This window comes from Phalangium opilio, unplaced genomic scaffold, assembly GCF_054372755.1.
Source record: "Phalangium opilio isolate 3A_F unplaced genomic scaffold, DU_Popi_V2 ptg000011l_1, whole genome shotgun sequence".
In the NCBI taxonomy this organism is placed as follows: Eukaryota; Metazoa; Arthropoda; class Arachnida; order Opiliones; family Phalangiidae; genus Phalangium; species Phalangium opilio.
The window spans coordinates 8,020,938-8,048,783 of NW_028324147.1; the positions used below are offsets into that span (position 1 = coordinate 8,020,938).

Here is a 27,846-nt window from a genome sequence, read left to right on the forward strand (position 1 = left end):
GGGTAAAAGTTTTAGGCCTATTTCAATTTTCCCGCCAAGGGCAAACACAAAGGTCGTAAGGTCACACTCATGGGTGATCGAACGTTCCTATTGGTTGGTCGACCTCCCCCATGGTTCGGGGGAAGTACAAGAGATGCATCTCTGGAGCTAGTGAGCAACTGCATCGCGAGACATCCCTGTAGTTTTTCCCACCGCAGTATCGTTTTTTCGTTAACTAGAACGGTAAATTAAACTTTTTAAGTATCGTGTGTACCAAAATAATATTTTCTTTTCGTTACAATGTCATGGGAAAGTCGTGAAAAAATTCCTAGCCGCGTATTTAGCGACTGAAAAGTAAAAGAAAAGCTAACCCTCGGCCTTTTTCCGTGGACTCTTGGTGTTCGAGAGATGCTCGCGGGTTTCCCAAAGTTGTCCCGATGTGACTACGGGTCATCGTCGGTATCGGTAACGGTAAGAATGGGGAAAAATGCCCTCGGCCTAAGCCTAAAAGGCCAACGGCAAAAAAAGGACACTTAATTAAAGAAAAGATGCAATTGAAAGTGCCGTGGAACTTCTGGTATAGAAAAGAGAAACAAAGATGAAGCAGTAATATCATGGCATCACCGGTAAGTAGTTTTTATCATAAGTTCTGAACTTTCAATATTCTTTGCATTGGCGGCAAACTCGATCACTATGTTAATACTTTAATTTTGGTATTGCATTACATTTCATTATAATTAGTAACGAAGCTAGTATTTAATTCTAAAATTAAAATTAAAACATAAAGTTAAATTTGTAATACAAACTCTCAATATTTAATGTTAAGTTTAGACATGTTAGGAAGCCAAATATAAATTTCGAGTGTATGGTTCCATAAAATTTTAGTAATTAAACTCCACTTTGCGTTTGAACTTTGGAATGAAATTCAAACCTAGTTTATGTTAGTGCACTGCAATACTGTAAAAGCCTTTTGTGGGGCCTTAACTTCATCTTTTGGATAAGCTTTGAACAACAAAGGGGGGGTCCTTTTCATACTAAAATTCCAGTTCCATTACCAGTAAGTCTAAGTGTAAAATTCATTGGCCTCTCTCCATACTGCATTTGAAACAGCGTTGCCAGATAAAAATCACCAAATTATCGTACCAAAGCCAAAAAATTCTCGATTTTCAACCAAAATTATCCTACACTCTGAGCGCCTCCAAAAGAGCTGTAAAACCTACGTGGCTGTTCTGATACACCTTGTATTTACACTAAAATCAGTACAAGGGTCCTCAGTGAGATAGGTAAATAACGTCTCGAAGCGTTTCTCAAATACTACCTTCGGCCTTAAGTGTATTATAACATGGGATGAACATGATTCACTGCCTCCTATTTTGCCCTTTTCTACACCTAGCGGGACTTTTGTGCACAGATTTGTTCAATTTCCCGCTAAATTCGAAATTATCGTACAATTATCGTACGCCTAAGCCGAATTATCGAATTTAGCGTACTATATAGACTAATGGCACCCCATGTTATTTCCCCATAGAGCTTAATACAGTCGAAGGCAGAGGGCTGCCATTACCCTATAGTACAGCGTCAAAATTATTGTACGCTTCGAAAAAATTCTTTAAATTATCGCATTGTACTATAATTATCGTACGTCTGGCAACGCTGATTTCAAATTTCCTAAACTTCAGAGAAGCGGCAATTGAGTCGCGTCATTGAATGTGTACTTAATATCAGAAATTATTATTAATGTTCCATTGCATGGTTGTATATAATGTGGTTGATTGTGTTGGTGGTTCTCTGGGGTTCATAGGAATTGTTGTGTTGTAGGAAACCAAGCGTCGTCCGTACAAAGTATGGAGTTGCGATCGACAAACGAGAAAAGCCATAGTGGTTTCTACCTTGAGAGATCTCATAGAAAGAGGTATCGTCATCTTTGGCCTTCGTCTTTAACGACGACTGTTTACGCAATGCTTGATTCAAAATTTGTGGCTTTAAAGATGCCTTACAGGGGGAGGTTAAAATTAGGCCTATGCATGGTATATTGTTTTTTACCAAGTGGGATGGTTAGACTGAAGTAAGAGAGAGAGAGGAGGGTTTTTATTTTGCAAGGTCAGACCTGTTACCTCCTCATTTTGAGCCCCGTTTTTCGTGCCCACGCCCCTTTTGTCAGGACTCGAATTCTGAATTGCGAACTATAATTTGGGTGGTAAAATTTAGACCGGGTTGCCACAGGTCAGGGAAAGTCAGGGAATTTCAAAATGGTCCAAAAAGGGCAGGATAAAGTCAGGGAATTTCAAAATGGTCCAAAAAGGGCAGGATAAAGTCAGGGAATTTCAAAATGGTCCAAAAAGGGCAGGATAAAGTCGGGGAATTTCAAAATGGTCCAAAAAGGGCAGGATAAAGTCGGGGAATTTCAAAATGGTCCAAAAAGGGCAGGATAAAGTCGGGGAATTTCAAAATGGTCCAAAAAGGGCAGGATAAAGTCGGGGAATTTCAAAATGGTCCAAAAAGGGCAGGATAAAGTCGGGGAATTTCAAAATGGTCCAAAAAGGGCAGGATAAAGTCGGGGAATTTCAAAATGGTCCAAAAAGGGCAGGATAAAGTCAGGGAATTTGGTTAAAGTGGCTAAAATATCCGCGGTTCAACCATCCAGCTGGGTGACGTTTTAGCGAGATCAAGTTTGACCCGACACCAAAATTGGGGAGCTCAATCAAAATCAAAATATTCAAAAATGCGATTTAAACGTAATTGTTTAGTTATATTTAGAACCTTGACGATGGGGCCTAAAAAGTCTGGGAAAATCATAAAAATGGTTGGGGAAAAATTTTGAAAAGTCAGGGAATATGAATCTGAAAGTTTCGTGGCGACCCTGTTAGGATGGGTGTATCAAAAAATGGTTGTTTCAACACAGGGGGAGAGCGTTTGGGTTATTCGGGCTTGGTGGAAGTAACGGCAGTTCTGGAAAGTGATGGAACGGAAGTGGATGATGAGGGATATTTTCAAACACTGGTTAGGGACACTGTTTTCCTCCTTCTCCGTCCCGGTGAAAAATGGTTGCCACCTGGTGTGGAAGCCCTGCGCGCAGGTAAAACGCCACAATTACTCAATTCTTTCCAGATTTTAGTTCTGGTTTTTGCTTATAGCGATCACAGCCATCCCGAGAATAGTTTGTGACGCCATAAATACCCTCGAGCTAATTGATAAACAACCCAGTTGGAAGATCATGGATAATAAAGGCAGAGTTACCGTGGTCCTACATTGGGACCAACGTGACATCAGAAGGACCTCGGCTGATGGACGGTCTTCGCGACCAGAACATATATGGCGGGTTGAAGTTGTCCAGCAAGATGGTCAAGTCATTGGTGGTGAACCCGGAGCTCCGGGCACATCTACATTTACAACCGCTAAAGGACCCCGAGCCAAATTGACCCTAGAAGGTTTAGGACCGCGTCCCCCCTCGCGTACGCTCCCCCGTAATGGCGGTGATTCCGACGACCTTGGCTTAACTGAGATTGAGATTGTGGAAGAGAAAGGAGGTAGCCCCCTCAATGGTGGAAATAATCACGATCACTCTTTGTGCGATTTTCATTGTTCCGCATTACACGAAGAAGGTGCTCAAATCCGAGTGAATAAATCAGTCGCTACCTCACCCATACAAGAAATGATCCCCGAAAGTGGTCCCGTCGCTGGTCCCAGTCGACTCGTCACGGGAGCCACTCAGAAAAAGGGCGTTAAAGGACACGTCAGATTCATGGATGTTACTCACGAGTCCAAAATCCCTGACGATAACCGTGACGAGTCTGAATCTGATACGGAGAACACGACGAACGAAGATGAACAACTTTCCGATCGATATCTCTTACTCGTTGATCAATTATCGCTGGAACAAAACCGACATTTAAGTGTCAAGGATATTGGTGTAATCTTGGAAAGATTGAATTCTAAGATCGTTGATATTGAACGTTTGGAACGAGAGCGGGAAAGCGAAGAGGTTCATAATTGGACAATCAAAGCCACAATACGCGGGGAAGTCTTACGAGAAATTGGAGTTATTTATAATGGACAATATTATGGAATTATGGAACATCCTGGCTACTTTTGAACGCAAATTATACTAGATTAAGATTAACACTGTTCGGACGTAACAGAAATTAAAATGAAAACGCCTGCCACCACCGTTGGGACAAACTTCAACACCCTATTCCCTCTTCTTCTCCCGACTATTTAAAACAGACTATATAACAAACTAACAGATAAGGCAACGCGTAACGAGGCAGCTCTCTAATATATATAGATATATATAAACAGGGTTTAAAAACAAAGGCTTAGCGCGATTGGCCCCGAGAAGGCTTTATCGCAACCATTTAAAGGGACATGAATGTAGAAACAAAAACAAAAACAAGAGACCTTTTTCATTGTCACTGCCTTTTTTTGCAATCTAGAAGAAAAATAAATACCCCCTTAAAAAAATAAACAAACAAACAAACAAACATCAATTAAACAATTTATAAATATAGGTAAAAAATTATTATAAAAAGTACACCAATTTTAGCGAGTAAACAAGTAAACAAACTTACCAACCAACTCGGAAAACGGATCAAAAAGACTCAAATCGGGTGTACACGTACAAGGACTTCTACTACGCTACGATTAAACGGGGGTAAATGAAACGCATTTCTAATCAATAAACAAATAAACAAACAAACAAACATTTGAATGGAAAATATATTAAGGGATGTTTTAATAGTCTTTCAATGGCCTACGACTTAAACAAACAAAAAAGAATAAAATAAAACCATCAAACGTCGATGGATGGTTGTTTACTTTTAAAACTATTTGATGAAAGTTGTAGGTGCCTAAAACAAACAAATAAATAAATATGAAGAAAAAATAAACAATACTACCACTTCCTTAAACAAAAACCCCCTTTTCCTTAAAAAAAATTACGTTTAAAGGAATTTAAAAAATTAATTTTACCGACTAAGTTTTTAGGAAATGAATGATTCGTTGTGATTTACGAAAAGAGCGTTGTTTATTTAAAATTTTCTTCCCTCATGTCTCCCATTTTTAAATAAATAAAAAGGCTAGAGAAATTAAATTAAATTAAATTAAGTACATCGGTTATGAAGTGTCCAACGATATGTCTCTCAAAATGGTGCGTATACGATTATAGGAAAAAAAAAAATTATTATCTTGAATTAGCCTTATTCCTGATCAGCGCCACCTACCCACAGCGGCGACTTTGAGAACTACTGTAAGCGGCAAGCCAATCAGATGTCGCTAAAATCTGGTGACGTCACTGACTGGCACTCTCGGGTCTTACCAAAAATGACGTCACCAGATTTTAGCGACATCTGATTGGCTTGCCGCTTACAGTAGTTCTCAAAATCACCGCTATGGGTAGATGGCGCTGATCAGGAATAAGGCTAATTGAAATTTAAAAGTTACGAAGCGAAGCGTTAAATTAAATCGTAATTTTAAAAAAGTACAATTAAGATACAAATTATCTTTGAAATCAACACTGCCAAAAAAACTAAGTAATTAATAATAATCGTAATGATATAACTAATTAGGTTCGTTTAAATTTATTTTTTTTTATTAAAAAGTTTAAACACTTTTTTTTAATATGGCTTTTTTAGATTAAATTAGATTCTCATTAATTTAATTTAATTTAAATAATAATTAAAAACTGATTAATGAAAAAAATAAAAAACAGCATGCAGTGCCTGTGGAAAAAAAAATATCAAAAACAAAATGTGAAGTTTTGTTTTATTTTGGGGGAAGACAATTTATAGTTTAGGTTTTTTTTTTTTTTTTTAATTTAAGAAACTAGCTCTATAACAGTGGTGTGCGAGTACTCGTTAAGTTCGAGTGTCAAGCCGGGTACTCGTTAAGTTCGAGTATCAAGCCGGGTACTCGTTAAGTTGGAGTATCAAGCCGGGTACTCGTTAAGTTCGAGTATCAAGCCGGGTACTCGTTAAGTTCGAGTATCAAGCCGGGTACTCGTTAAGTTCGAGTATCAAGCCGGGTACTCGTTAAGTTCGAGTATCAAGCCGGGTACTCGTTAAGTTCGAGTATCAAGCCGGGTACTCGTTAAGTTGGAGTATCAAGCCGGGTACTCGTTAAGTTGGAGTATCAAGCCGGGTACTCGTTAAGTTAGAGTATCAAGCCGGGTACTCGTTAAGTTAGAGTATCAAGCCGGGTACTCGTTAAGTTCGAGTATCAAGCCGAGTACTCGTTAAGTTCGAGTATCAAGCCGAGTACTCGTTAAGTTCGAGTATCAAGCCGGGTACTCGTTAAGTTCGAGTATCAAGCCGGGTACTCGAACTCTATAACAACATATTGAGATACTCGAGACAGGTTTGAGTAGCTGTTTAACTTCTTAAATACTCTAATCCAATTGGGGCTTATAACTTCAGCAGAGGATGAGGTCATGAGCATTTATTTTGAAAATAACCTGTTTAACGTTTAATTCATCACTTACAATGTTTTGAAGTAGTTAGTTATTAGATAATTGAACATTTTCAAGCAATTTACTCGATTAATACTCGACAAGTAAATATTTGAGACTCGATAAATACTCGAAAAAAACAAACAAAATTTGACCTTAAATACTCAAAACTCGATATTAAATTAGTTCCTGGACTCGGACTCGGCTCGAAACCAAAAAAAAAAAAAAAATGGGACTCGCACACCACTACTTTATAATATATCCAAAACTGTTAAAAAAATAAAAATAATAATTAATTTGTGCCAAAGATAATTAACCATACTGCCACAACAATGGGGGTTTTATAATTCCTAATTTCAATAAATAATAATCAGCTTTATCACGTGATCTCAACGCCCGTTGAGTTTTCGTTCAAGTTTAATTGCGACCGAGATTTAAAGTAATCTAAACTTTTATTTATTTATAGTTGAGAAGTAAATATTTACAAAAAAAATGCTCAAATTAGTTAATATGGTCAAAAAATAATTCCCCCTTTTTTTTAATTTTAAAGTCCGGTAAAAAAGTTTTTAACTTAATTGAAATTAAATTAATTTTCTGGAATAATCGATCCCCATTTATAATCCCATGAATCTCCAACAAAAACAATTTCCAATGAATGTGTTTTATAAAAGTGCGGCAAATTTTTCTACAACTCAGGTTTAAAAAAAAAAAGTATATATATAAAATAATTAATTAATTGTTAAGGGTTTAATTAAAATAAATATTAATTAATGAAAATAAATAACAAAAAACCCTGATATAAATTTAAACAAACAAACCCCTGTAAACTAAATAAAAACATACATAAACATAACGTGAATGAGATAAAAAAAATAAAATTATCTGTTGTACTCTTGTTTCTGTTAAATCAAAAAAAGAAAAAAAAAAAATGAAAAAATTAACATGAAAAAAAAACATGAAATATTGTTAAAATAAATTCTACTAAAGACTGTTAACACTTATACATATATGATCTAAATATTCAAAAAATATTATATACAAAAATAAGTACAGGTAGCGTTTTCAGATGAAAAAATTTATAAACACAGTTTTTAATTAAATTAATTAAGTATAGTATGTATTTAAAATTATTAATTATTCTTGATTTTGGTTTTGGTTTTTATTCGAGTAATTAACTATGGACGTTACTTTCTCGCATTAGTTAAGAAGTTCAATAATTATAGTAATATGTACCTGTTGTGGTGGCCTAAAATAGTTTTTATTTTAAATTTAAGTATAGAGTTGTTAAGTTTTTAAATTTATATGTTATTTATTTTAGTTATTTGTAGATATTATTTTGGTTATTTTATTTATTTGTATATAAATATTATTTTGGTTATTTTATTTATTTGTATATAAATATTATTTTGGTTATTTTTATTTGTATATAGATATTATAGATGTTATTTTGGTTATTTTATTTATTTATATAGAATTATAGATGTTATTTTGGCTATTTTATTTATTTATTTATATATATAGATATTATTTTGGTTATTTTATTTATTTATTTATATATATAGATATTATTTTGGTTATTTTATTTATTTGTATATAAATATTATTTTGGTTATTTTATTTATTTATTGTATATAGATACTATTTTGGTTATTTTATTTGCTTATTTATTTGTATATAGATATTATTTTGGTTATTTTATTTGCTTATTTATTTGTATATAGATGTTATTTTGGTTATTAAACTTATTTTATTTATAAATAGATATTATTTTGGTTATTTTATTTTTTTATTAATCTATAGATATTATTTTGGTTATTTTATTTTTTTATTAATCTATAGATATTATTTTGGTTATTTTATTTTTTTATTAATCTATAGATATTATTTTGGTTATTTTATTTATTTGTATATAGATATTATTTTGGTTATTAAACTCATTTTATTTATAAATAGATATTATTTTGGTTATTTTATTTTTTTTATTAATCTATAGATATTATTTTGCTTATTTTATTAATTTATAAATAGATATTATTTTGGTTATTTTATTTTTTTTATTAATCTATAGATATTATTTTGCTTATTTTATTAATTTATAAATAGATATTATTTTGGTTATTTACAATTCATATATAGGTGTTATTTATTTTATTTATAAGTTATATAAATTATCTCACTCTGTTTTACATCTTAAGTTATGTTTTAGTAATTGTTAACGTTATTTTTAATAAAAAATATTTTAAGTTGAAACTTATTATTTATTTTGTGTTTAAAATTAATAAAATAAAGTGTTATTCATCTTACAAAAAAAAACTAAGATATTTACTTCCCAGTATTGTAAAATTATATGATAAAAAAAAGGGAATAAAAAAAAAATTAAATAATGATTAAAATGAGGTTTAAATTTAAAGGATCCCCTGTAGTTTAAAAATAAAAATTGCAGTATTATTATACAAATGTGATCTTAATCCCCTTTCAATTAGTCTCATCTCCCAAAGAACAAGAACCCCTTTCAAGAATGCAAATTAATGGAAAACATTAATATCTACATTAAGCTAAAGGGAGATATTCATGAATACGATAAATAAAAAAAAACAAATTGAATACATTAAAAAGAAATTAATGAATAAAAATTAAAAAAAAAGCTTCTATTGCTCATCTTAAATAATGTCATATCTCCCCGGTGGTTTTTAAGTTTAAAAATAAATACTAAAGGTATTAATTATTTACGAGTCCGTTACGGGAGTGTTATTATACAAAACAAATAAAAAATAAAAATAAAAAAATTGGTAATAATTAAGCTAAATTAATTAAATCTAAGCGTGAATGGGCCAAAATTAAATTTAAAAACAAGCCAAAAAACTAAAATCGGTTATTTAAAGTTAAATATTGTGCCAAAATAATAAATATTAACTAAAATATTTTGATTTTTAATTTATTTTTTATTGAACTTGCGAAAAAAAATCATGTAAAAACCAGTTTAACAAAGTTTAAACATGATTTAATTTTAATTAGGGGAAAAAAATTAATTCTCAATAAACAAATAAACAAACAGTTAAACAAATTTAAAAGAAATCGGTCTTTAAAAAAACCAAAAAACAAGCTGCATCTTTAAATATAGAATTTATTTTAAAGTGCACTTATAAACTATTTAAACAAAATGTGAAGTTTTGTTTTGGGGGGAGACAATTTATAGTTTAGGTTTTTTTTTTAATTTAAAAAACTAGCTCTATAACAGTGGTGTGCGAGTGCTCGTTAAGTTCGAGTATCAAGCCGGGTACTCGTTAAGTTCGAGAGTATCAAGCCGGGTACTCGTTAAGTTCGAGAGTATCAAGCCGGGTACTCGTTAAGTACTCAAATAAATAAACAAACATAAATTAAATTTACGTTTTAAATAATTTATTACAATCGAGTGAAAGGATCAATTGATTTGAATTTTGAAAAGATGAAGAAGGGTTTGGTTTTTTCAGGGCCGTTAAAAAAAGTTGGCCATTGGCTTGTAATCATCTTAACATTGTCAAAGTTAAGTGAAGTGTCTTTTTGCTTGTTATTAACAAAATAAAAAAAGTGTAGAACCTTTAAAACACAAAAAAATATACTCGAAATACAAACTAAAACAAAAAGAAATTATATATGATATATATATATAAATATATCCCTTTGTTTCGAATAAAACTCTAGTACCTGACACATTAAAGGCTTATCGTGGTGTTACGTTTTAAAAACAAGAGGAAAAGTGAAAAAAAAAAAACGAGTAAAAAAACAAACAAACATTCCGTATTAATTATTGATAAACCGAAATGAAAAAGGTATTTGGCATCTTTAAAGACAAAAAAACTAACAATATATAACTAACTAATTAATTAAGTTTATTATAACCATTAAAAATAAAAGAAATGAAATCCTTTTTTTAAATGCTATGCATACTGTTTTTATTAATTCTAATTTATTTTTAACTAAACTGCCTTTTTTATAAAGTAATTAAAAAAGGATAATGAGCGGTTTTTAGCTCGTATCTTTTAATAATTAATTAATTTTAATTCAATGCGCTTTATTAGAAGATAGTTTCTCGCTAACTTATTTCTTTTTAACAAAATTGGTGTTTCAAAAAATAAATTTTTGATTTTTAACAAATTTTACAGTTTGTATTGTTGGTGAAAATTGTAGTTCAAAAAAAAAATCTTAAAACAAAAAGTAAAATGCAATTTGTTTTTCGAAAGTCTCTTAATGAATTACTTAATTTTAAGTAATTTTCCGATGTTCAACTGGCCACACCATTTTCAAACTTCCCAGAATTAGACGATAACCAATCAGGAGTTACTTGCTTCGTTATTCGTTCACGCTTGACCAATTGGGCGCTAGCTCCAGAAAGCCTTGAAGAGTCTGACGCGCTACGTCATTTGCTAGGGTCAAAGTTCGCAGTTTCGCAGAAAATGGGTGGCGGTCAATGATTTCATTTTATTACTAATAAAGGTAAGAAATTAAATTTCCGTCTATTAATTGTGTTTAATTAAGCGAAATGTGTTAAAAAACTTAAGTAATGTTCAGGGATAAGGTTTTAATAGCCTGAGTATTGAATTAAAATAAAAATATACTTATTAAACCAAGCGGAACAACCACTGACTGATTCTCTTAAGCCTTGGCTTCATTTAACTAGTATTATAAATAATGTTCTGTCCTTCCTTCCTGGTAGGCCGGTTTTGGGGAACTTTACATAAACTCATAAAATAAATTTTCTGCGTAGTTTTTCGTCCTTTTTTTCGGAAAATAAGTGACATAGTCGGCTCTAATTTCGTTATTTATTCACACTGATTGAATTGAAAGAAAGGTAGAACTAGAAATTTTTATTCAAACCAGCCACCCCTTTTTATCATGATCACTCTTGTTCTGTAAATGTTATCTAAACTAATCTTCTGATCACACGTGATTAACTGATTACGAGTAAATTTGTCATGTGCAAATGGAATTTATGATGTCCATTCTTTTGATCTTATAGTGCCTATAAAGCCTATTTAGCGTTTAAACACACCATTAATTATAATTAGTGTTAACTATATAATATTAGGTAGAATTAGAAATAAGATTAGATCCAATCCAAATGGGTGACGTTACATTAAGGCTTTTGAGATATCTCTATAGACTAATGAGAAATGAAATATCTCTTTTTAGGTTTAACAATTAGTCAGCAACAATTGGCAAATAAATAAATAATTCAATTAACATAATGGCTACTCACGAAGATCAGCTGGAGCAAAATTTGTCGCAGTTGAATATTGGATCGTATTCAGCCATGTCTTACTCGCCCATTCAAGGGAAAAAACCCGCTCCTATGATTCCACCAAAACCAAAAAAACACCTTGAAGCTGCTGACACTGTCATCTACGCCAACTGCAATAACATCCCAAGTAACTCTGGTAAGCGTATCTTTGTAAACATCAGCGAAACTGAACGTTTTTTACTAAACCCTACAGTGAAGCCATGATGAAACTAGTCAGTTATAATATTTTCCTTTAAAGGGAGAATGAAATGCCCAGAAAATAATTTTTTCATAGATTTAAATTTATTAAACACAGTTAAAATCTCTAACATAACTTAGCAATTGCGTGTTGTTAATTTAAAGTTTCTAAGTTGATGTGCTAAGCTTAAATCAAATTTATGTTCATGTTTTTATTGCAAATCTATGATCAATTCAGCAGACACGGCACACTTTTTATTTCTGTGTTTGTTTACTTGCATATATGAAATAAAAAAAACATTGTTTACCATAAAGGAGCATTAGACTTAACACGTCAACTATTTAAACTTTGAAAATTTATACAAAATTAAGGGAAAAATTCAAGTAACATAACATTATACCTTAATTAAAAGAAAGACTTTTTAAAGGAAACATTTAAAAAATTATTAGAAAGTAATTAGCATTTAATTACTCTTTAAAACGAGTACTACTGCGCCATCCGCCATTGCTTTAATGGCGTCTGCTAAGTTGAACCACTTATACCTACCTCTCTCAGCCTCTCTCAGCCTGTGTGAATTCAACCAATCAAGTAGGGGTAAGTGATTCGTACTAGCAGACGCCGCTACACTAATGGCAGCGCAAAAGTACTGTTTTTAAGACTTAATTAAATGCTAATTATTTTTATAATAAGAAAAGACCGTTATTTGAAGGTATAATGTTATGTTACCTGAACTTTTTGTTTAATGAACATTTTATCAATCTAAAATGATTAAAATATGGTTATCACGCCATTTCATTGCCCCTTTAAAGGGACAGTAAATTCTGAAGCTGTGAAATCACTGAAAATAGTTTTGCCAGGTGTTTTTCATAAAATTGTTCATTGGTTATTTATTTTAAATGTAGCTAAGTGTTAAAAGCTTCGTTAGGAACTTTCTTGTCATTTTATCACTACTACTACTACTCTACCACTACCCTTCAGTTAAATCATTTTATCTTCACCGTGATGAAACTGCATGAACATACAGCTCCCCCTTTGTGTTAAACAAATCATCTAAAACACCACACTTATATTTAAATTTAACTGAAAGGTTTATAAACCTTTAAACAAAAAGAAAAAATAAATTCTAAACATTCCGTTCAGTTAAAGTTAAGCAAAAAGAAAACTTACGTTATCCAAGAACGAGCAGCCGAAGGATTTATAGGAAATCCATTGTATTGTTTAGCTTCGTAAAGAGGAAATAGCTTCTTTCGCAAATAGTTGGCACTCTTCCCAATGCTCCTTAACCATTGCAGTTAGTTCAAAGAAAGAGTTTAGATTTACATCTAGAGCTGAAAGACCAAAAAAAAGTGGAAACAATTAAAAGAAAAAAAAAACACAACATCAAATTGAGAGAGATAGTTTCAGACAAGGTTTAAAGCCGGCTGCTAGACATAGACATAGATAGAGGCCTTGAACGTTAAAGAATTTCTAAAAGGCTTTAGTTTAGTTTACGTTTATAGCTATAGGGTAATTGCTAAACATCGAGACATACACAGTTTAATAGGTTTTCGTTTCGTTTCGTTTCGTTTCGCGCGCCGTGCTTTGAAAGTTAGATCATCGCATTTTATCCCTTGACACTTAACAATATGATGCCTTTACGCCCACCAATTGTAGATCATCGTGGTGGTGGTGTTATTTTCGAGTTTGTTTTAAATCTATCCTTCGACTTGTCATTTATGTTGTTCTGTCTCGAACGTTAAAATTAGGGTATTACGGCTAGTACACCGTTTTTCCTTCGCCCGTTAAGACAATATAGTTTTTTTTGGAGATGAGTAATTCCGGTATTGAATATTGGAAACGTAGGAAAGCTGCTTTAGGTAAAAGGCTTTGATTTAATTTAATGGCAATCTTAAAAGGGTTCAATAGATTTCGGTTTGGTTTTGTATAGAGTGCTTTCAGATGGGATAGTAGTACGTACGTCACACCCTCCCATGTCTTGCCGCTGTTCTGGTAGACATATTGGTTGGGTGGTCTCAGCTTTATTCCCGCTTTAATTAAACCCACCAATATGGCAGCGTAAATTATGTCACGAGACTCAGCTTCTCCTATTACCCAACTGAAAGCTCTCTATAAGGTGGTACCATGAGTTAAATTCGTAAGATATGTTCCATAAGTTTGTTAGTGGTTACAAACTGGAGCTTGTCATGAAGTGACGTAGGTCGTAGATTCACCATCGTAAAGCGACATACGCCTGGTGAGGCGTTGTTAAAGGCTTAGTATAGACTAAATAGGAGAAGATGGACTGCAAAATAAACAGTGTAGTCAATCCTCGCGTTGTTCTCGAACTAGCTCCCAGTTAGTCTCTAGATTTAGTATCATACTTATGGAACATGTCTTATAAACTCATGGCGGTACTTATGTAGGGTGGAATTGATTAGAGCAGCACTTATTTTGAGTGTTGCTGTACTGCCAACGGAAAAATAAGTGGTATGATAAATGTCAAAACTATGGCACCGAGTATGACGCGTTTAAAGCTAGAAATTAGAATGAAGGATCTGATTTCACGAGTAATTGTTAGTCTGATCTGTCAACGCTGTATTAAATTTTTGATGTTCTTAAATAACTAATTTTTAAACACCTTATAATGTTGCCATGGTTCTATTTAATTGTCTCAAAATCTCGCAACGGGCACTTGTGTTTAGTGCCCTTTTGGATTGTTAAAGGCGTCTCACTGGAGCTGTTGGGTTGAAGTCAACCCTTAGTTCTGGGTAAAAACACACGCAGCTCCTTGGCCATAACACCACCTTCGCGGTGGGCGGGTAGCAATATGACCCCTCACCCAACAGCTCCGGGGGGGGGGAATTCTTAAATGTAGTGATGATTAACCATTAATCCGTTATTATTCTCTTTCTAGGAAATGGGAGTGATAGGCATGTTTACAGTAACTATATCCCGGCGTCGGATGGTGGAGAATATAGCGTGGCACCACCTCCGCCCCCTATGCCACCGGGCTCAGTTAACCAAGGTCTGTCATCTAGCAAGCAACCGGCCAATAGTAGAATTGCACCCCAACGATCGGAAGACATAATCCCAGTTGCACCAGCTTCCCCTGGAAGTTCCTCTACTTACGCTACTACGCAATCCAGTTATGCCACTTTCAGGCCACAGTCCTCTGCGGTAAGTTAAAACCGTTTAATCACTCAATCACGATATTAAAGGGAGAATGAATTTACAACAATTCCACACACAGAGGAATAGGAATCAATGTGCCCCATATTTCCCATGTTATTATTATTATTGTTGATGAGGAGGGTACGCGCCCTAGCACCGATGCCAAAGGCATATTGTGCATCCTCGTAATCAGGCCTTGAATAGGCCTGTAGCTGCAGCGTAGCGAAGAATTCGCTCCACCGTGAGAGAGGAGACCCTCGAGGGTTCCAGGGTGTGTGAATCAAAATATTCTAATCTAAGCGAGGCGAAGTAGTCGCACTCGCAAAGTACGTGGGCGGATGTTTCTTCCATCTCCTGACACGACCTACAGAGAGGGTCGTCGGCAAAACCCATCAGATGGAGGTGTCTATTAAGCCGGCAATGCCCGGTCAAAAGACCGGTGGCCAGCCTAATATCCCATCTGCCGAGCGAAATTAGGTCCCTAGCACGAGACCTGCAGGGACCATCGACAAACAACTTTGTCTGTCTCTGGCCCTCCATGCTGTGCCAGAGCTGATTTTGTATGACAGTCAACCTGTCATGCAGACACCGTTTGACGTGCCTGTAAGGGATGGGGACGGCCGGCTCCGGCCCCAAGAGCTTGGCCTCCGCACCCCTTTTCGCAAATCTATCGGCTTGCTCATTGCCATAATAACCGCTATGCCCTGGCACCCAGTACAGCAGAACCCTGTTGCAGGATGCCAGTCGCGCTAGCAGGTCGAGGCAGCTACGCACCAGTTGAGAAGAAATCTGACACTGGTTCAGAGCGTTCAGGGCAGCCTGACTGTCAGAATAAATTCTCACAGTCCGTCCGGTATACCCTTTGTTAATACAGTAATCTGCGCAATAACAGATCGCGGCAATTTCAGCCTGGAACACACTAGCGAAGGTGCCCAGGCAAGCAGAAAAGCCGACCCTTGTGGTTTGACAGTAATAGCCGGCGCCAGCGCCGGAATCAGTCTTGGAGCTTGCGCAGGGCAGCCTGCACCGTCTTAAGCCGGACCCTTGTCCACCAGACAAGTGCCCCGTAAGATAGTATGGGTCTGATGATCCCAGTATAGAGCCAGTGTACAGCCTTGGGGTTGAGGCCCCAAGTCTGGCCGACAGAGCTCCTGGTCCTCCAGAAGAGCATCTTGGCCTTCTTAATACACCGATCAAGATGCGGCTTCCATGTGAGTCTACAATCAAAAGTCACCCCCAGGTATTTCACCTCGGAGGACTTTGTCAGGACCTGGCCAAAGAAAGAGATATCATTGAACAGATCCTTAGTATTCTTCCTCGTAAAAGGAACAAGGACAGTTTTATCAGGATTAACGGTGAGGTTAACCGCCTGACACCATTGCTCCACGCTAGAGAGAGCAGATCTCATAAGCGCGGTAACAGTATCCGGGAACTTCCCCGTAAAGACTATCGCTACATCGTCCGCATACCCGAAGCAGCAACAGCCCCCAGCACCCCCGAGCCTCCCCAGGAGCTCGTCCACCACCAGGCACCACAACAGGGGGGAGAGCACTCCACCCTGAGGGCAGCCCCTGCTGGTAGTCACCCCTAGAGAGTCCCCAAGGAGGGACGCCGACACCTCGCGGTCGGTAAGCATGGACTTGATCCAGCGGCCAAGAGTGGCGCTGATGCCAAAACTCTCAACAGCTTCAGTAATAACCGAGCTAGAGACTTTGTCAAAGGCCCCCTCGATATCGAGGAAGACAGCCAGTGAAATTTCCTGAAACTCGAATGCCCTATCCAGGCAATTCGTAAGGCCGTGAAGGGCCGTCTCAGTGGATTTGCCTTTTTGGTAGGCAAATTGTGAAGAAGAGAGAGGAGTTATCGAAAGTACCTCGTCTCTGATGTACCTGTCCACCAACTTCTCCAGAATTTTGAGGAAGAAGGAGGTCAGGCATATGGGTCTAAATGCTTTCGCCTCGAGATAGGAAGCCTTCCCGGGCTTGGGAATAAAGATGACCCTAGAGCGTTTCCAGTCACGAGGTATGTGACCGAGAGCAATGCAAAGTCTGTAGATCTTGCATAGCGGAGAGGCGATGTGGTCTAAGCCCTCCTGCAAAAGCAGAGGGAAGACCCCATCGGGTCCCGGAGACTTGTAGGGCTCAAAACAGTTGACAGCCCACCGAAGCTTGGGAATCGTGACAACCTGTCTGGCTACAAGCCAGTCTTCCCTCTTAGCCCTGTGCAGGACAGGGTAGAGAGAGTCAGGGTTTGTTGGATTAATAAAAGTAGAATCAGGAAAATGGACCTCCAGCATATGCTTGAGAGTCTCAGCCCCAGATTTAGTGTACACACCCTCCCGTAGCTTAATAGCATTAAGTCGATGTGTGCTGTCGTGCGCTAGAATCTTCATGACCCTAGCCGTGGCAGGGACATTGGAGATTTGCTCACAGAAGGTCCGCCAGGAGTCCTTCTTAGCAGCTCTAATGGCCCTGTTGTAGGCGTTAAGGGACTGCCTGTATCCAGCCCAGTCACCCGTGCGCTTGGCTTTGTTAAAGAGCCTGCGCGTGTATTTACGAAGCCGGCTGAGATCCGCGTTCCACCAAGGGACAAGCCTCGAGCGGTTGACGGTCTTAAGTGGGCAGTTCCGGTGGAACGACTCCATGATGGAGCACTGTAAATCACCAGCAGCCCGATCAAGATCCTTAGGTGAAGTAAGTTTAAGAGTGTGACCCCCTCCGTAGCGTAGGATTAGGTCTTCCCTATAGCCGGCCCAATTAGTCCGTTTTGGGTTGCGTATCTCCGTCCCCGCCGGGACAGAAGTAATCGCGACAGTAAAGCAGATGTGCCTATGATCCGACAGAGACGGTTCATTTGACACATGCCAGTTAGACACGGAAGACACGAGGTTTTCTGTGGCTAGCGTGAGGTCAATGACCTCCCTTCTATTAGAAGTAACAAAAGTAGGTTCATTGTTTTGATTAAGAATATAGAGTTTACAACCAACTAAATATTCTAGTAAATCATCACCCCTCTTGTTGCAGTCAGAGCTGCCCCACGTGATGTGATGAGCATTGGCATCGCAGCCAATGATTAGTTTGTCCCCTCTCTTTTCACATTGATTGACCAAATTGATCACCTCAATTGTCGGGAGAGAGTCCGCGTCGTGGGCAAAGTATGCGGAGGCAGCCGTGATAGTCAACTTGGCATGCCCAGTGGCCAGGACTAGATTCACGGCCGCCGTGTCCTGGGATGTGTACAGCGGTAGAGAGATACAACAAAGATCCCTCCGAACCAAAATACACGCCCTAGGTCTAGCAGCAGTTTGGTCATAGAATAATGACCCCGCCGCGTCAAGACCGAGGATTTTGCCATGGCAAATCCACGGTTCTTGTATGAGGGCCAGATCAAGACCCTCTATAGCAAACCTCCTGCAGAGTACCGCAGAGGCCGCCTTACTATGGTGCAAGTTGATTTGAATTGCACGTAGCGTCCCCATGGTCCCTAAGAGAGGGGTTCAGAAGGGACCTAGCTACACCTCATCGGTCCCGAGAGGGCTAATGGCACCTCCCCCCCCGACAGGCGAGCTCCCAGTCCCAAGATCCTCCCCCTCACCAGGACCACTAGAACGCTCATCGGCTGAACCCCGAAGGGTCCCATCCGATTCTTCCAGTAGGGTGGACTCATCCATGGAAGAACAGACTTCCGAATGAGCCACCCCCCCCTCCCCCTCTGTGCCTAGAGCGACACCAGAGAGCTCCTCCGCGAGATCCCCCATCTCGCTAGTCCCACCCCCCGCCGCAGACTCGGCTACAGTGGTTTTAGTGGTTTCCGTGTTCTGAAGGAGTTTGAAGGAACCCTTGTCCACTCCAGTATAGCCCACGAAACCAGCATTCTTAATGGCTTCCAATGAGGAGCCATCAATTAGCAGTACCCAGTACCGTACGGCCCTGTCCACGTACGTCCGGATACATTTCCAGCGTTCAGTGGCAAAACCTGCATTAAGGACCTTTAGGCGCCGAAACAGCACCGCCGGCTCCTTGGTGATCTGGTCCTTGGTGCGGAACATTACCTTAAACGGCTTGGGGAGTTCGCTAGCTCTCATTACTGAGAGCACCGCATCCCCCACCACCGAGTAGGCTAAGTTGTCCTTCAACCATTGCCCAGTGAACGAATCCTCACAGGAGTATACTAGGGCCCCGGTCGTCAGGCTAAAGTTCGCAAGGCGCGGTAGAGGGCTCCCCGAAGGTATCCCATCCAGCGCCCTTAGAATCGCCTTCTGAATTGGGCCCACGTCTTCCTCCGTGATGACCGCCGTCGGATAGCCTTTTTTGACAATGGCCATCTTTTCTGAGCTGGCGGCGTCACTATAGGACTTAGCCTTTTTCGACGCCGCCTGCGAGGTACTTGGTGAGGGAGTCGAATCCTCCGCTCTGGGCCTCTTCATTGGGTTGTCACGAGCCATCGCACCCCCAGCGGCGGTGGAGGCCGTTTCAGACCCCGATTTGACCTTTTGCCGAGCAATCCGTCGTTTGAGACGACGACGCAAGGTACTTTTCGAGGGCTTGCCAGACACACGCAACGATAAATCGTCACGAGTTTCGCTGGATACAAGCCCTTGTGAAGTGGTATCAGTGTGGGTTCTGCCTTGAGCAGACCCCTGCACCGTAGGTTTGGTAGTGTTAGAGTTGTTTTGATTTAGTTTATCCATGGGAATCCCACGAGTAAGGGGGCAAGTAAAAGGTCACCACCCGGTAGTCCCCCACCCGGGTGGAAGGCTAGATACAACGGGGTGTCGCCCGGTGCCCCGAGGGGATCGTTAGCGATACCGAAGTTTTACTTCCCCAGTACCATGCAGCCCTCGGCACGATGCCTCAACACCTTGGCTTGGGAAGGGCGCGTATCCGCTTAGCCCACACAACGTAGTGGTTAACCAGCTCTCACCACCGAGGAGGTGTGATACTCCGCATCGATGAGGACCCAAGCTAGCGTGTGTGAAGTTAAAAACGCGAGCGGGAAGCCAAAGCAAGGGGGGGAAAAAGATACACCCCATCTAGCTTGCGTCCCCAACTTCGAGAGCCTATTTCCCATGTTACTTTCTATGCGGGTTTTGTGGGCGGGGCTTAAGTACTATCCTATCCGTCACGCCTCATAATTATGACGTCTTTCCAACTGTCATATGAAAGAAAGGACATAAATCAAAGGCAAAAAAGATTAATTAAAGGGTCTGTAAAGTGGGCATTGGCGGAAGTGTAAAACTTATTTGAAAGACGTCATAGGCGCGTGACTAAGGCAAGTCGTGTTTTAAAAAAGCTTACTTCATTTTTTTTCGAAAACTAATTTTAACCTCGGGGAACTGGCACGGCAATCTCGTGAAAACCCAGAACTATGTATCAGTCCCACTCCATGTGGAGTCTATGTATCTTGGAGTCACGTGGTGCCTGTGGCGTATTACAAATAATTTTAACCCACCCGCGGTCATGGATTAGCGTTAGTTAATCCATGCGCCGGTGTCTACTTTACAGTCCCTTTAATATATTCGAATTTCTAAATTAACTGATTTTGTTTTATTTTATTAACTTTAAATAAATAAAAAATGGTTCATTCTCCCTTTAACTTCATATCCTATTAAACCTTGATAATTTAAGTTAAAGAATATTGAGTGGGACGTTTAGAAAAACATCTGTCGTGTTCGGTTTCGTTTAAATTAGATTGAAAAGTTATAAATGCGTTAAGATGTCCCTAGAGTCGGTTTTTATATTGAAATGGTTAATTTAAAATTATTTTAAATAATCTATATCTATATAAATCAAAGTCCTGACTGACTGACTGATAATCAACGCCCAGCCCAAACCGCTTGCCCTAGAAGGCTGTAAATTTGCAGTAACGTTACTCATAAGTAGTAGGCGCGTACTAAGAAAGATTTTTCCAATCCACCGCCATTTTAAGAAATGGCGACCAGAAATGTAAAAAAACTTCTCTATGTAACAGAGTCCGCCCGTGTCAACCGATTTCACAAATATTTAGTACACTGCTTTCCTTTAAGCTATAGATGGGCTGAATGGTCTTTTGGGTTCGATTTGTTGCCATCTTTTTAAATGGCGGCCAAAAACTTAAAAACCATTCTTTATAGAATAATGTCCGCGTGATAAGTAATAAAAAATGCATCCCGACGGGCTGACGGGCAACGTCGAGTGCCATCGCTCCTAGGGTGCTACAAAAATATCAGTCATCAGTAAAATCTACCCATTCTTTATATCATTTTGATGGTAGTTCTTATTACAAGCGAGCGACGCCGCGGGTAACAGCTAGCCAATCATAAATCTGGAAATTACTTAAAATACACTTTTTGAAAATCCCTACTAATGTAACATAATTTTTTATTAATTACTTTTCATAAGTTACGTTCATGCAAACCTACATTAATTTCATAAATAGTAATTATAAAATAAGTTCTATATTAAACAATTAACCTAGGAGTCTTTTAATACAGGGTATAAATAGTTGAATGTAGAAAAATATTGAAAATTATAATAGCCAACCAACCTGTAAGCCACAAGAATATTTTCAAATAACCGAAATATAAATGCAAAAAAATGTTTTTTGGCTCTTAGAAACTAAACTAGCTGTTAAAAGTTTTTTTAAAAGTAAGAGTAGAGCCCCTCCCACTTATACTTTATACGTACGCTTCCCAAATATTTTAAACTAAGAAAGTTTTAAAAGAGAGAGAGAGAGACTGATACACCTCTTTTTAAAACCCTAGTCTTCTAAACCCACATGGCTTTAAAAATAAAAATAAAAAAAAAAAGTCGGGAAAAAATTGGAATTTTGCCTCCTACTTCTGGTTCACCCAGATGTCCCCCTTTTTCTCTGCTTGTGTGTTATTTTTGGCCCTCAATCCCTAAAGTTGCCAAAATAATACTCTAAAGTCACCAATGAAAGTCTAAATAACATTATATCGCGTCTACTTTATCCCAAAAGTGTCTTAGTACATTTTAAACTTTTTTAATATATCATTCTGCGTTCTTAAAAAGATTTAGAACTTTTTAATATAACTTATTTTGCGTAATTATTATTTATTTGGGGAATATAGAAAATATATTATTTAATAATAATATATTGTAATCCAGGTAGGAAAGTTTGTTTCTGTGAAATTTATTAATAATTTGTTTGAGATTTCCCGTGTCCCGTTTCCGGTTTTTCCCCCCAAATATTTTAGATTTTATTTGTTTTAAGAAGTTTTTAACTTCAAGCATTTTGGATGCGAACAATTTTTTTTCTTTCTATATGGAATTTATGGACTCTTCCAAAACGCTTAAAAAATATTAAACATGCAAAGTAATTGTGTGCAATAGAAACCGTACTTTGAGTGGGCAGCAGTTAACCCGCGGGAAACGGAATTAATGTTTTTGTATAGCATGTACAATGAAATCAAATACTTGATTGAATTTCTTGCTATATCTTGAGGAAATTTATATTATTTTAAGCTGAAATTGTTCTTATTTTCTTATACACTTTGCACAGTCCGCTTTCGGTTTTGTTAATTGTTACTAAAGCTGAAAGCAGATAAGTTGAGTAACAGTGGTGTGCGAGTACTCGTTAATTTCTAGTATCGAGCTGAGTACTCGACACGATACTCTATAACAAGACAAAATTTCACCTAATCTAAATACTCGATACTCTAAAGAATTTTCGGTACTCGAAAGAAATTTCGATACTGGGCTCGATACTCGAAAGAATTTTCGATACTGGGCTCGATACTCGAAAGAATTTTCGATACTGGGCTCGATACTCGAAAGAATTTTCGATACTGATCGGCTCGATACTCGAAAGAATTTTCGATACTCGCCTCGATACTCGGCTCGATACTCGAAAGAAATTTCAATACTCGGCTCGATACTCAAAAGAAATTTCGATACTCGGCTCGATACTCGAAAGAAATTTCAATACTCGGCTCGATACTCAAAAGAAATTTCGATACTCGGCTCGATACTCGAAAGAAATTTCGATACTCGGCTCGATACTCGAAAGAAATTTCGATACTCGGCTCGATACTCGAAAGACATTTCGATACTGGGCTCGATACTCGAAAGACATTTCGATACTCGGCTCGATACTCGAAAGAATTTTCGATACTGGGCTCGATACTCGAAAGACATTTCGATACTCGGCTCGATACTCGAAAGACATTTCGATACTCGGCTCGATACTCGAAAGAATTTTCGATACTGGGCTCGATACTCGAAAGAATTTTCGATATTGGGCTCGATACTCGAAAGAATTTTCGATATTGGGCTCGATACTCGAAAGAATTTTCGATATTGGGCTCGATACTCGAAAGAAATTTCGATACTCGGCTCCATACTCGAAAGAAATTTCGATACTCGATATGAAATTGGTTCCAATACTCGGACTTTGTTCGAAACCGAAAAAACGGGACTCGCACACCACTGTTGAGCAAGTGATTTGTGGAACCTTTAAACGCAGATTAATCTAACCGTTACACTCTACTAAATTTTATAATCTTTCGTAATGCATAGTAATTAATTCAAGAATGTAAAACCAATTAAATAATTAAATTTTTATTGTTTATAGAGCTCTTATGATACAAGCTCAATTTACGAGCCGATCACACCTCGGCCTCCCAGCCAGATGTCCAATCGTTCCGCTTACAGCACTGGCAGCGGGGCTTCCTCATTGTACTCTTCCGGCTATTATCCTCCTGGTGGTGGAATAAGATCGGGTGCCGCGGGAACCTTGACCAGAAACATGCCGAATGGAAAAGAGGCCGAAGTTGACCATCTTACTGACCTTCTGGTCCAGAGTATGGAAAACTCTGGTGATCCAGATTTCTTTGGTAAGTCAAGTCTTAAAATATAGTCTGGGATTTGTCATGAACACGCGTGAGGTTTCTATACTCTCTATAAACATTGAATTAACTTTTAACGCTGCTTAGACGAGGAGGAGGAAGTGGTAATAGGTAAAAACGGATTTTTAATTAAACTGTTGTAAGAATATTAAGTGTCAAAAAATATTGAGTAGAAATGATCCAGGAGTAGGTGAATTTCTTTATTTACAAAAATGTAATTGCGGAACTAATTATGTTAATAGGAATGTGTCACAAATGTGGCGAGAGGGTTTTGGGTGAAGGCAGTGGATGTACGGCCATGGATCAGGTCTATCACATTAGATGTTTCACTTGTCACATATGCCGTACGCAATGAAATCATTTATATAACCATAAGTTCATAAGATATGTTGCTGCATAAGTTTGTCACTAGTTACAAACTGGAGCTTGTCATGAAGTGATTGAAGTAGGTGAAACGTCATAGATTCTCCTTCGTAAAGCGACGCCTGGTGAGGCGCTGGCAAAGGCAAACTACGGACTAAATAGATGCAGATGGACTGCAAAATTAACCCAGGGTTTGTACGGAACCTGGATAAGTCAGGGATAAAAAAATTAGGGGGATAAGTCCGGGATTTTAACGTTTTTCCTAAAAAGTCAGGGATATGTCAGGGATTTCGTTTGGTATATCGAACCATGCTTCGAGAAATGCTAAATATGAGACAGGTGTGATGAAGTGGGCTCTGGTAAGCACCTTAAAATGGTCAGGGATATTGCCAAAATTTGGTCAGGGATAACCTGGAAAAGTCAGGGATTTTCTATGTAAAAATTTCGTACGAACCCTGTAACCGCGTGTAGTCAATTCTCGCTCGTCGTTCTGCTAGAACTAGCTCGAACTGTAAGTCTCGAGCATTACGAAGCGTAGGAAATGTCATACTTATGGAAGGAACATATCTTATAAACTTATGTTAATATTAATATTAATTGCATTCGGAATTTAACATTTTAAACCCATGTTAAAATGTTAGAAAAAGAATTGAGAGGAAAACCATTTTACGCTATGGATGGCAAACCGTATTGCGAAGAAGATTACTTAGTAAATTAAATCTTACTCTTAAATTCATTTAATTCAATTTCTAGTTGAATTATCGATAATTTTATATTTTTACGTATTTTAGAATACTTTAGAAAAATGTTGTGTCTGTAATAAACCAATTTTGGATAGAGTAAGTTAAATCATATTTGCTCTGAACTTTTTAGTTCTGCGCACGCGTCATTTTCCTCCGCCACTTATCTTTTCAGATATTGCGAGCGACGGGGAAGCCTTACCACCCTGGTTGCTTCTCATGCGTCATGTGTGGTAAATGTCTGGATGGAATTCCTTTCACGGTCGACGCCACTAATCGAATACATTGCATCGATGACTTCCATAAGTAAGTGATCGAAACGAAATATGAAAAAAAAACCATCTCTTTCTTTAATGCTCGTCAAATTGCAGAAAATTTGCACCGAGATGTTGCGTTTGCAAACAACCCATTATGCCGGAACCTGGTCAAGAAGAAACGGTCCGAGTCGTGGCCCTAGATAGAAGCTTTCACGTTAATTGCTATCGTTGCGAGGTAAGTCATAAAATCCCCGAGTTTAATTTAATTAAAGGGAATGAGAGGCTTCGTTTGAAAAACCTCTGAATTATATAACAAAAGATAGAATTAATTTCTGTGAATTCAAAAATATCAAGCTTTTAATTCTCCCTCCGATTTCTAATTATTATTTGGCGGCAATATGCATTTGAAAATGCTTCATATGAAATTATTTGAAATCCACTTTTTATGAAAGGCTAAAACGTTTCCCGTAGGCTGACGTCACAGATATATTTTTTCACGTCAGATGGTGCCACTCTCTCCGCTATCAGACCCAGAGTTTAGACTGGCGAGAAGCTAGAGACGCGTATAGGATTCCCGCGCTTTTTCCCCCTCACGTCATAGTGATGTCATCAAACGTGCGAACAAGCCGAAATTATTTGAAATCCACTTTTTATGAAAGGCTAAAACGTTTCCCGTAGGCTGACGTCACAGATATATTTTTTCACGTCAGATGGTGCCACTCTCTCCGCTATCAGACCCAGAGTTTAGACTGGCGAGAAGCTCGAGACGCGTATAGGATTCCCGCGCTTTTTCCCCCCTCACGTCATAGTGATGTCATCAAACGGGTAAACAAACAAGCTCGACAAGACTAAATTATCGATATATATCGAAACTGAGTTGAGTTTTCCGTGATTTTTCACTGGATTTTAAAAATAGAAACTTTGGTTCAATTATATTAAAAACTTGATATTTTGAAAGTAGAGACACGAAAGTGTAACATAACACCACTTTCGTGGTAAAATATGATATGAAATTGTAAATTCGCATTCCCTTTAATTTTTTTTTTCTTCATCAGGATTGCGGCTTGCTTCTTTCATCGGAAGCGGAAGGGAGAGGATGTTACCCTTTAGACGACCATATTTTGTGTCGTAGCTGCAACGCTAAAAGGGTGCAAGCTTTAACGTCACGTATGACCACTGAACTTTAAAATATTAAAAAAAAATAATAATAAAGAAAGGAATAATACAAAAGAAAAAAAGAAATATTTAGAAATTCGCTTTATCGCAATAATCATACGTTCGCGAGAGTCAAGTAAGTTTTTTTTTTTAGAAAATTATTAAGAAGGGAAAGATGTATGTATATTATTTACAATCAGTTTTGTGAAAGTTGCAACGCCCCCCACTCCTGCCCCCTTTTATGTTCTTTAAGTTAAGTTAAATTAAATTAAATTAAAATTACTCCCCCAACGCCGGTTTATCCTAAAAGTGTTTAGCTTAGCATTTATACAAGAATATTCCAAATAAGCTGCCAAAAGGTTTTCTTTTGAAAAAACCAATTCTACGTACCATTTTTAAGTGCAGCTGTTTTTTACATTTGAAAACGTAAATTTAATTATAATTAAACTTTAAATAAATTACTGAAGAAAGAAAGAAAGAAAGAATTTAAATTTAAATAGTCGTCCTAGCCTTAAAAAGGAATGAAAATTAATTACCGTTGGTTATTAATTATTTTCTTTATTAAGGTTGTAATTGATTATTATTTTTAATTAGGATTTTAGTTTAAGAATTTGAAATGAATAATGTGCGAGGAAAAAGTTCAAATTGATTTTCTTTTTACAATTTGCTAGAATTTTTTTTATTATAATTATTGATTGTTATTGTAATATATTGAAGATATAATTATTACAGAACTAGAAACTAATTAGTATTGGTTTCATTGATTTAAATATTTGGTTTCCAATGTGCAAAAGTTGTACAGCACCCAACTAGGTCTCTATGTAATCTAGCCTTGCGCGTGCTGACAAGAGACAAAAAACTTCAGGATCTTCAGGATTTAAAATCGTTTAAAATATCCCGAAGTTTTTTGTCTCTTGTCAGCACGCGCAAGGCTAGATTACATAGAGACCCAGCTTTGCGCGTGCTGACAACCGATGTTGTAACAGAGTATATACAGAATAAGCTGTCGTACGAGATAGGGAGTTGCCTATCCTGTAGAGTGAAAACAAATTTGCTCACGCGCATTCTTTATCCATGATGACACTATAAGGTTCCATTTCTAGTTTAGCATACATTTTTTCTCTTTCCGTAAATGGAAGAAAATCAACACAATCATAAAGAAACGAAACCCTTGCAGTAACAGGCAGATTTTGTGGGAAGAACTAGACTAATCATAATGTATGACGAATTTTACGTCGCGAATAATTTATCTCGCTGTGCGTCGAACATAGCGCACTCACCCGACCTTGGGTTGCTACCAACCAATGACATCACAGATAGAAAGGCGTCCGAATTATGACGATTGACGGCCCACAAAACGTGGGCTATATTCTCGGAAGCATAACGGTTTCATTAAGCTGTATGTTTTCCTGATGATGTTTATACTATAAACAATATAATCATACGTTCATAAGAT

At 37.5% G+C, this 27,846-nt stretch overlaps 2 protein-coding genes across 3 annotated transcripts; both read left to right on the plus strand.

Moving 5' to 3' along the window:
- Positions 1 to 60: 60 nt before the first annotated feature.
- Positions 61 to 7,529, plus strand: Drep2 (DNA fragmentation factor-related protein 2). Of its 2 annotated transcripts, none has more exons than XM_089860261.1 (4): positions 61 to 605; positions 1,798 to 1,891; positions 2,882 to 3,055; positions 3,123 to 7,529. In XM_089860261.1, the coding sequence occupies exons 1-4, from the start codon at positions 594 to 596 to the stop codon at positions 4,070 to 4,072; spliced, it is 1,230 nt and encodes a 409-aa protein (XP_089716387.1). In that variant the 5' UTR covers positions 61 to 593; the 3' UTR covers positions 4,073 to 7,529. The 2 variants fall into 2 exon arrangements, with proteins under 2 accessions (XP_089716387.1, XP_089716381.1); XM_089860255.1 differs by having other exon boundaries at positions 65 to 605; positions 3,114 to 7,529.
- A 3,276-nt stretch (positions 7,530 to 10,805) lies between these two features.
- On the plus strand, positions 10,806 to 27,135 carry Zyx (lipoma-preferred partner zyxin). The gene is made up of 10 exons (XM_089860097.1): positions 10,806 to 10,894; positions 11,591 to 11,835; positions 14,771 to 15,033; positions 23,602 to 23,863; positions 24,118 to 24,219; positions 24,880 to 24,947; positions 25,030 to 25,077; positions 25,154 to 25,284; positions 25,350 to 25,470; positions 26,291 to 27,135. The coding sequence occupies exons 2-10, from the start codon at positions 11,646 to 11,648 to the stop codon at positions 26,420 to 26,422; spliced, it is 1,317 nt and encodes a 438-aa protein (XP_089716223.1). The 5' UTR covers positions 10,806 to 10,894; positions 11,591 to 11,645; the 3' UTR covers positions 26,423 to 27,135.
- Positions 27,136 to 27,846: the final 711 nt, after the last annotated feature.

Excerpts from the sequence above, each read along its gene's own strand:
- Drep2 (XM_089860255.1), top strand. Across the intron at positions 1,892-2,881 it reads GAGAGATCTCATAGAAAGAG|GGGGAGAGCGTTTGGGTTAT; the intron begins GTATCGTCATCT and ends GTTTCAACACAG. Across the intron at positions 3,056-3,113 it reads TGTGGAAGCCCTGCGCGCAG|CGATCACAGCCATCCCGAGA; the intron begins GTAAAACGCCAC and ends TTTTGCTTATAG.
- Zyx (XM_089860097.1), top strand. The coding sequence starts at position 11,646 with ATGGCTACTCACGAAGATCAGCTGGAGCAAAATTTGTCGCAGTTGAAT. Across the intron at positions 11,836-14,770 it reads TAACATCCCAAGTAACTCTG|GAAATGGGAGTGATAGGCAT; the intron begins GTAAGCGTATCT and ends TTCTCTTTCTAG. Across the intron at positions 25,471-26,290 it reads TTAATTGCTATCGTTGCGAG|GATTGCGGCTTGCTTCTTTC; the intron begins GTAAGTCATAAA and ends TTTCTTCATCAG.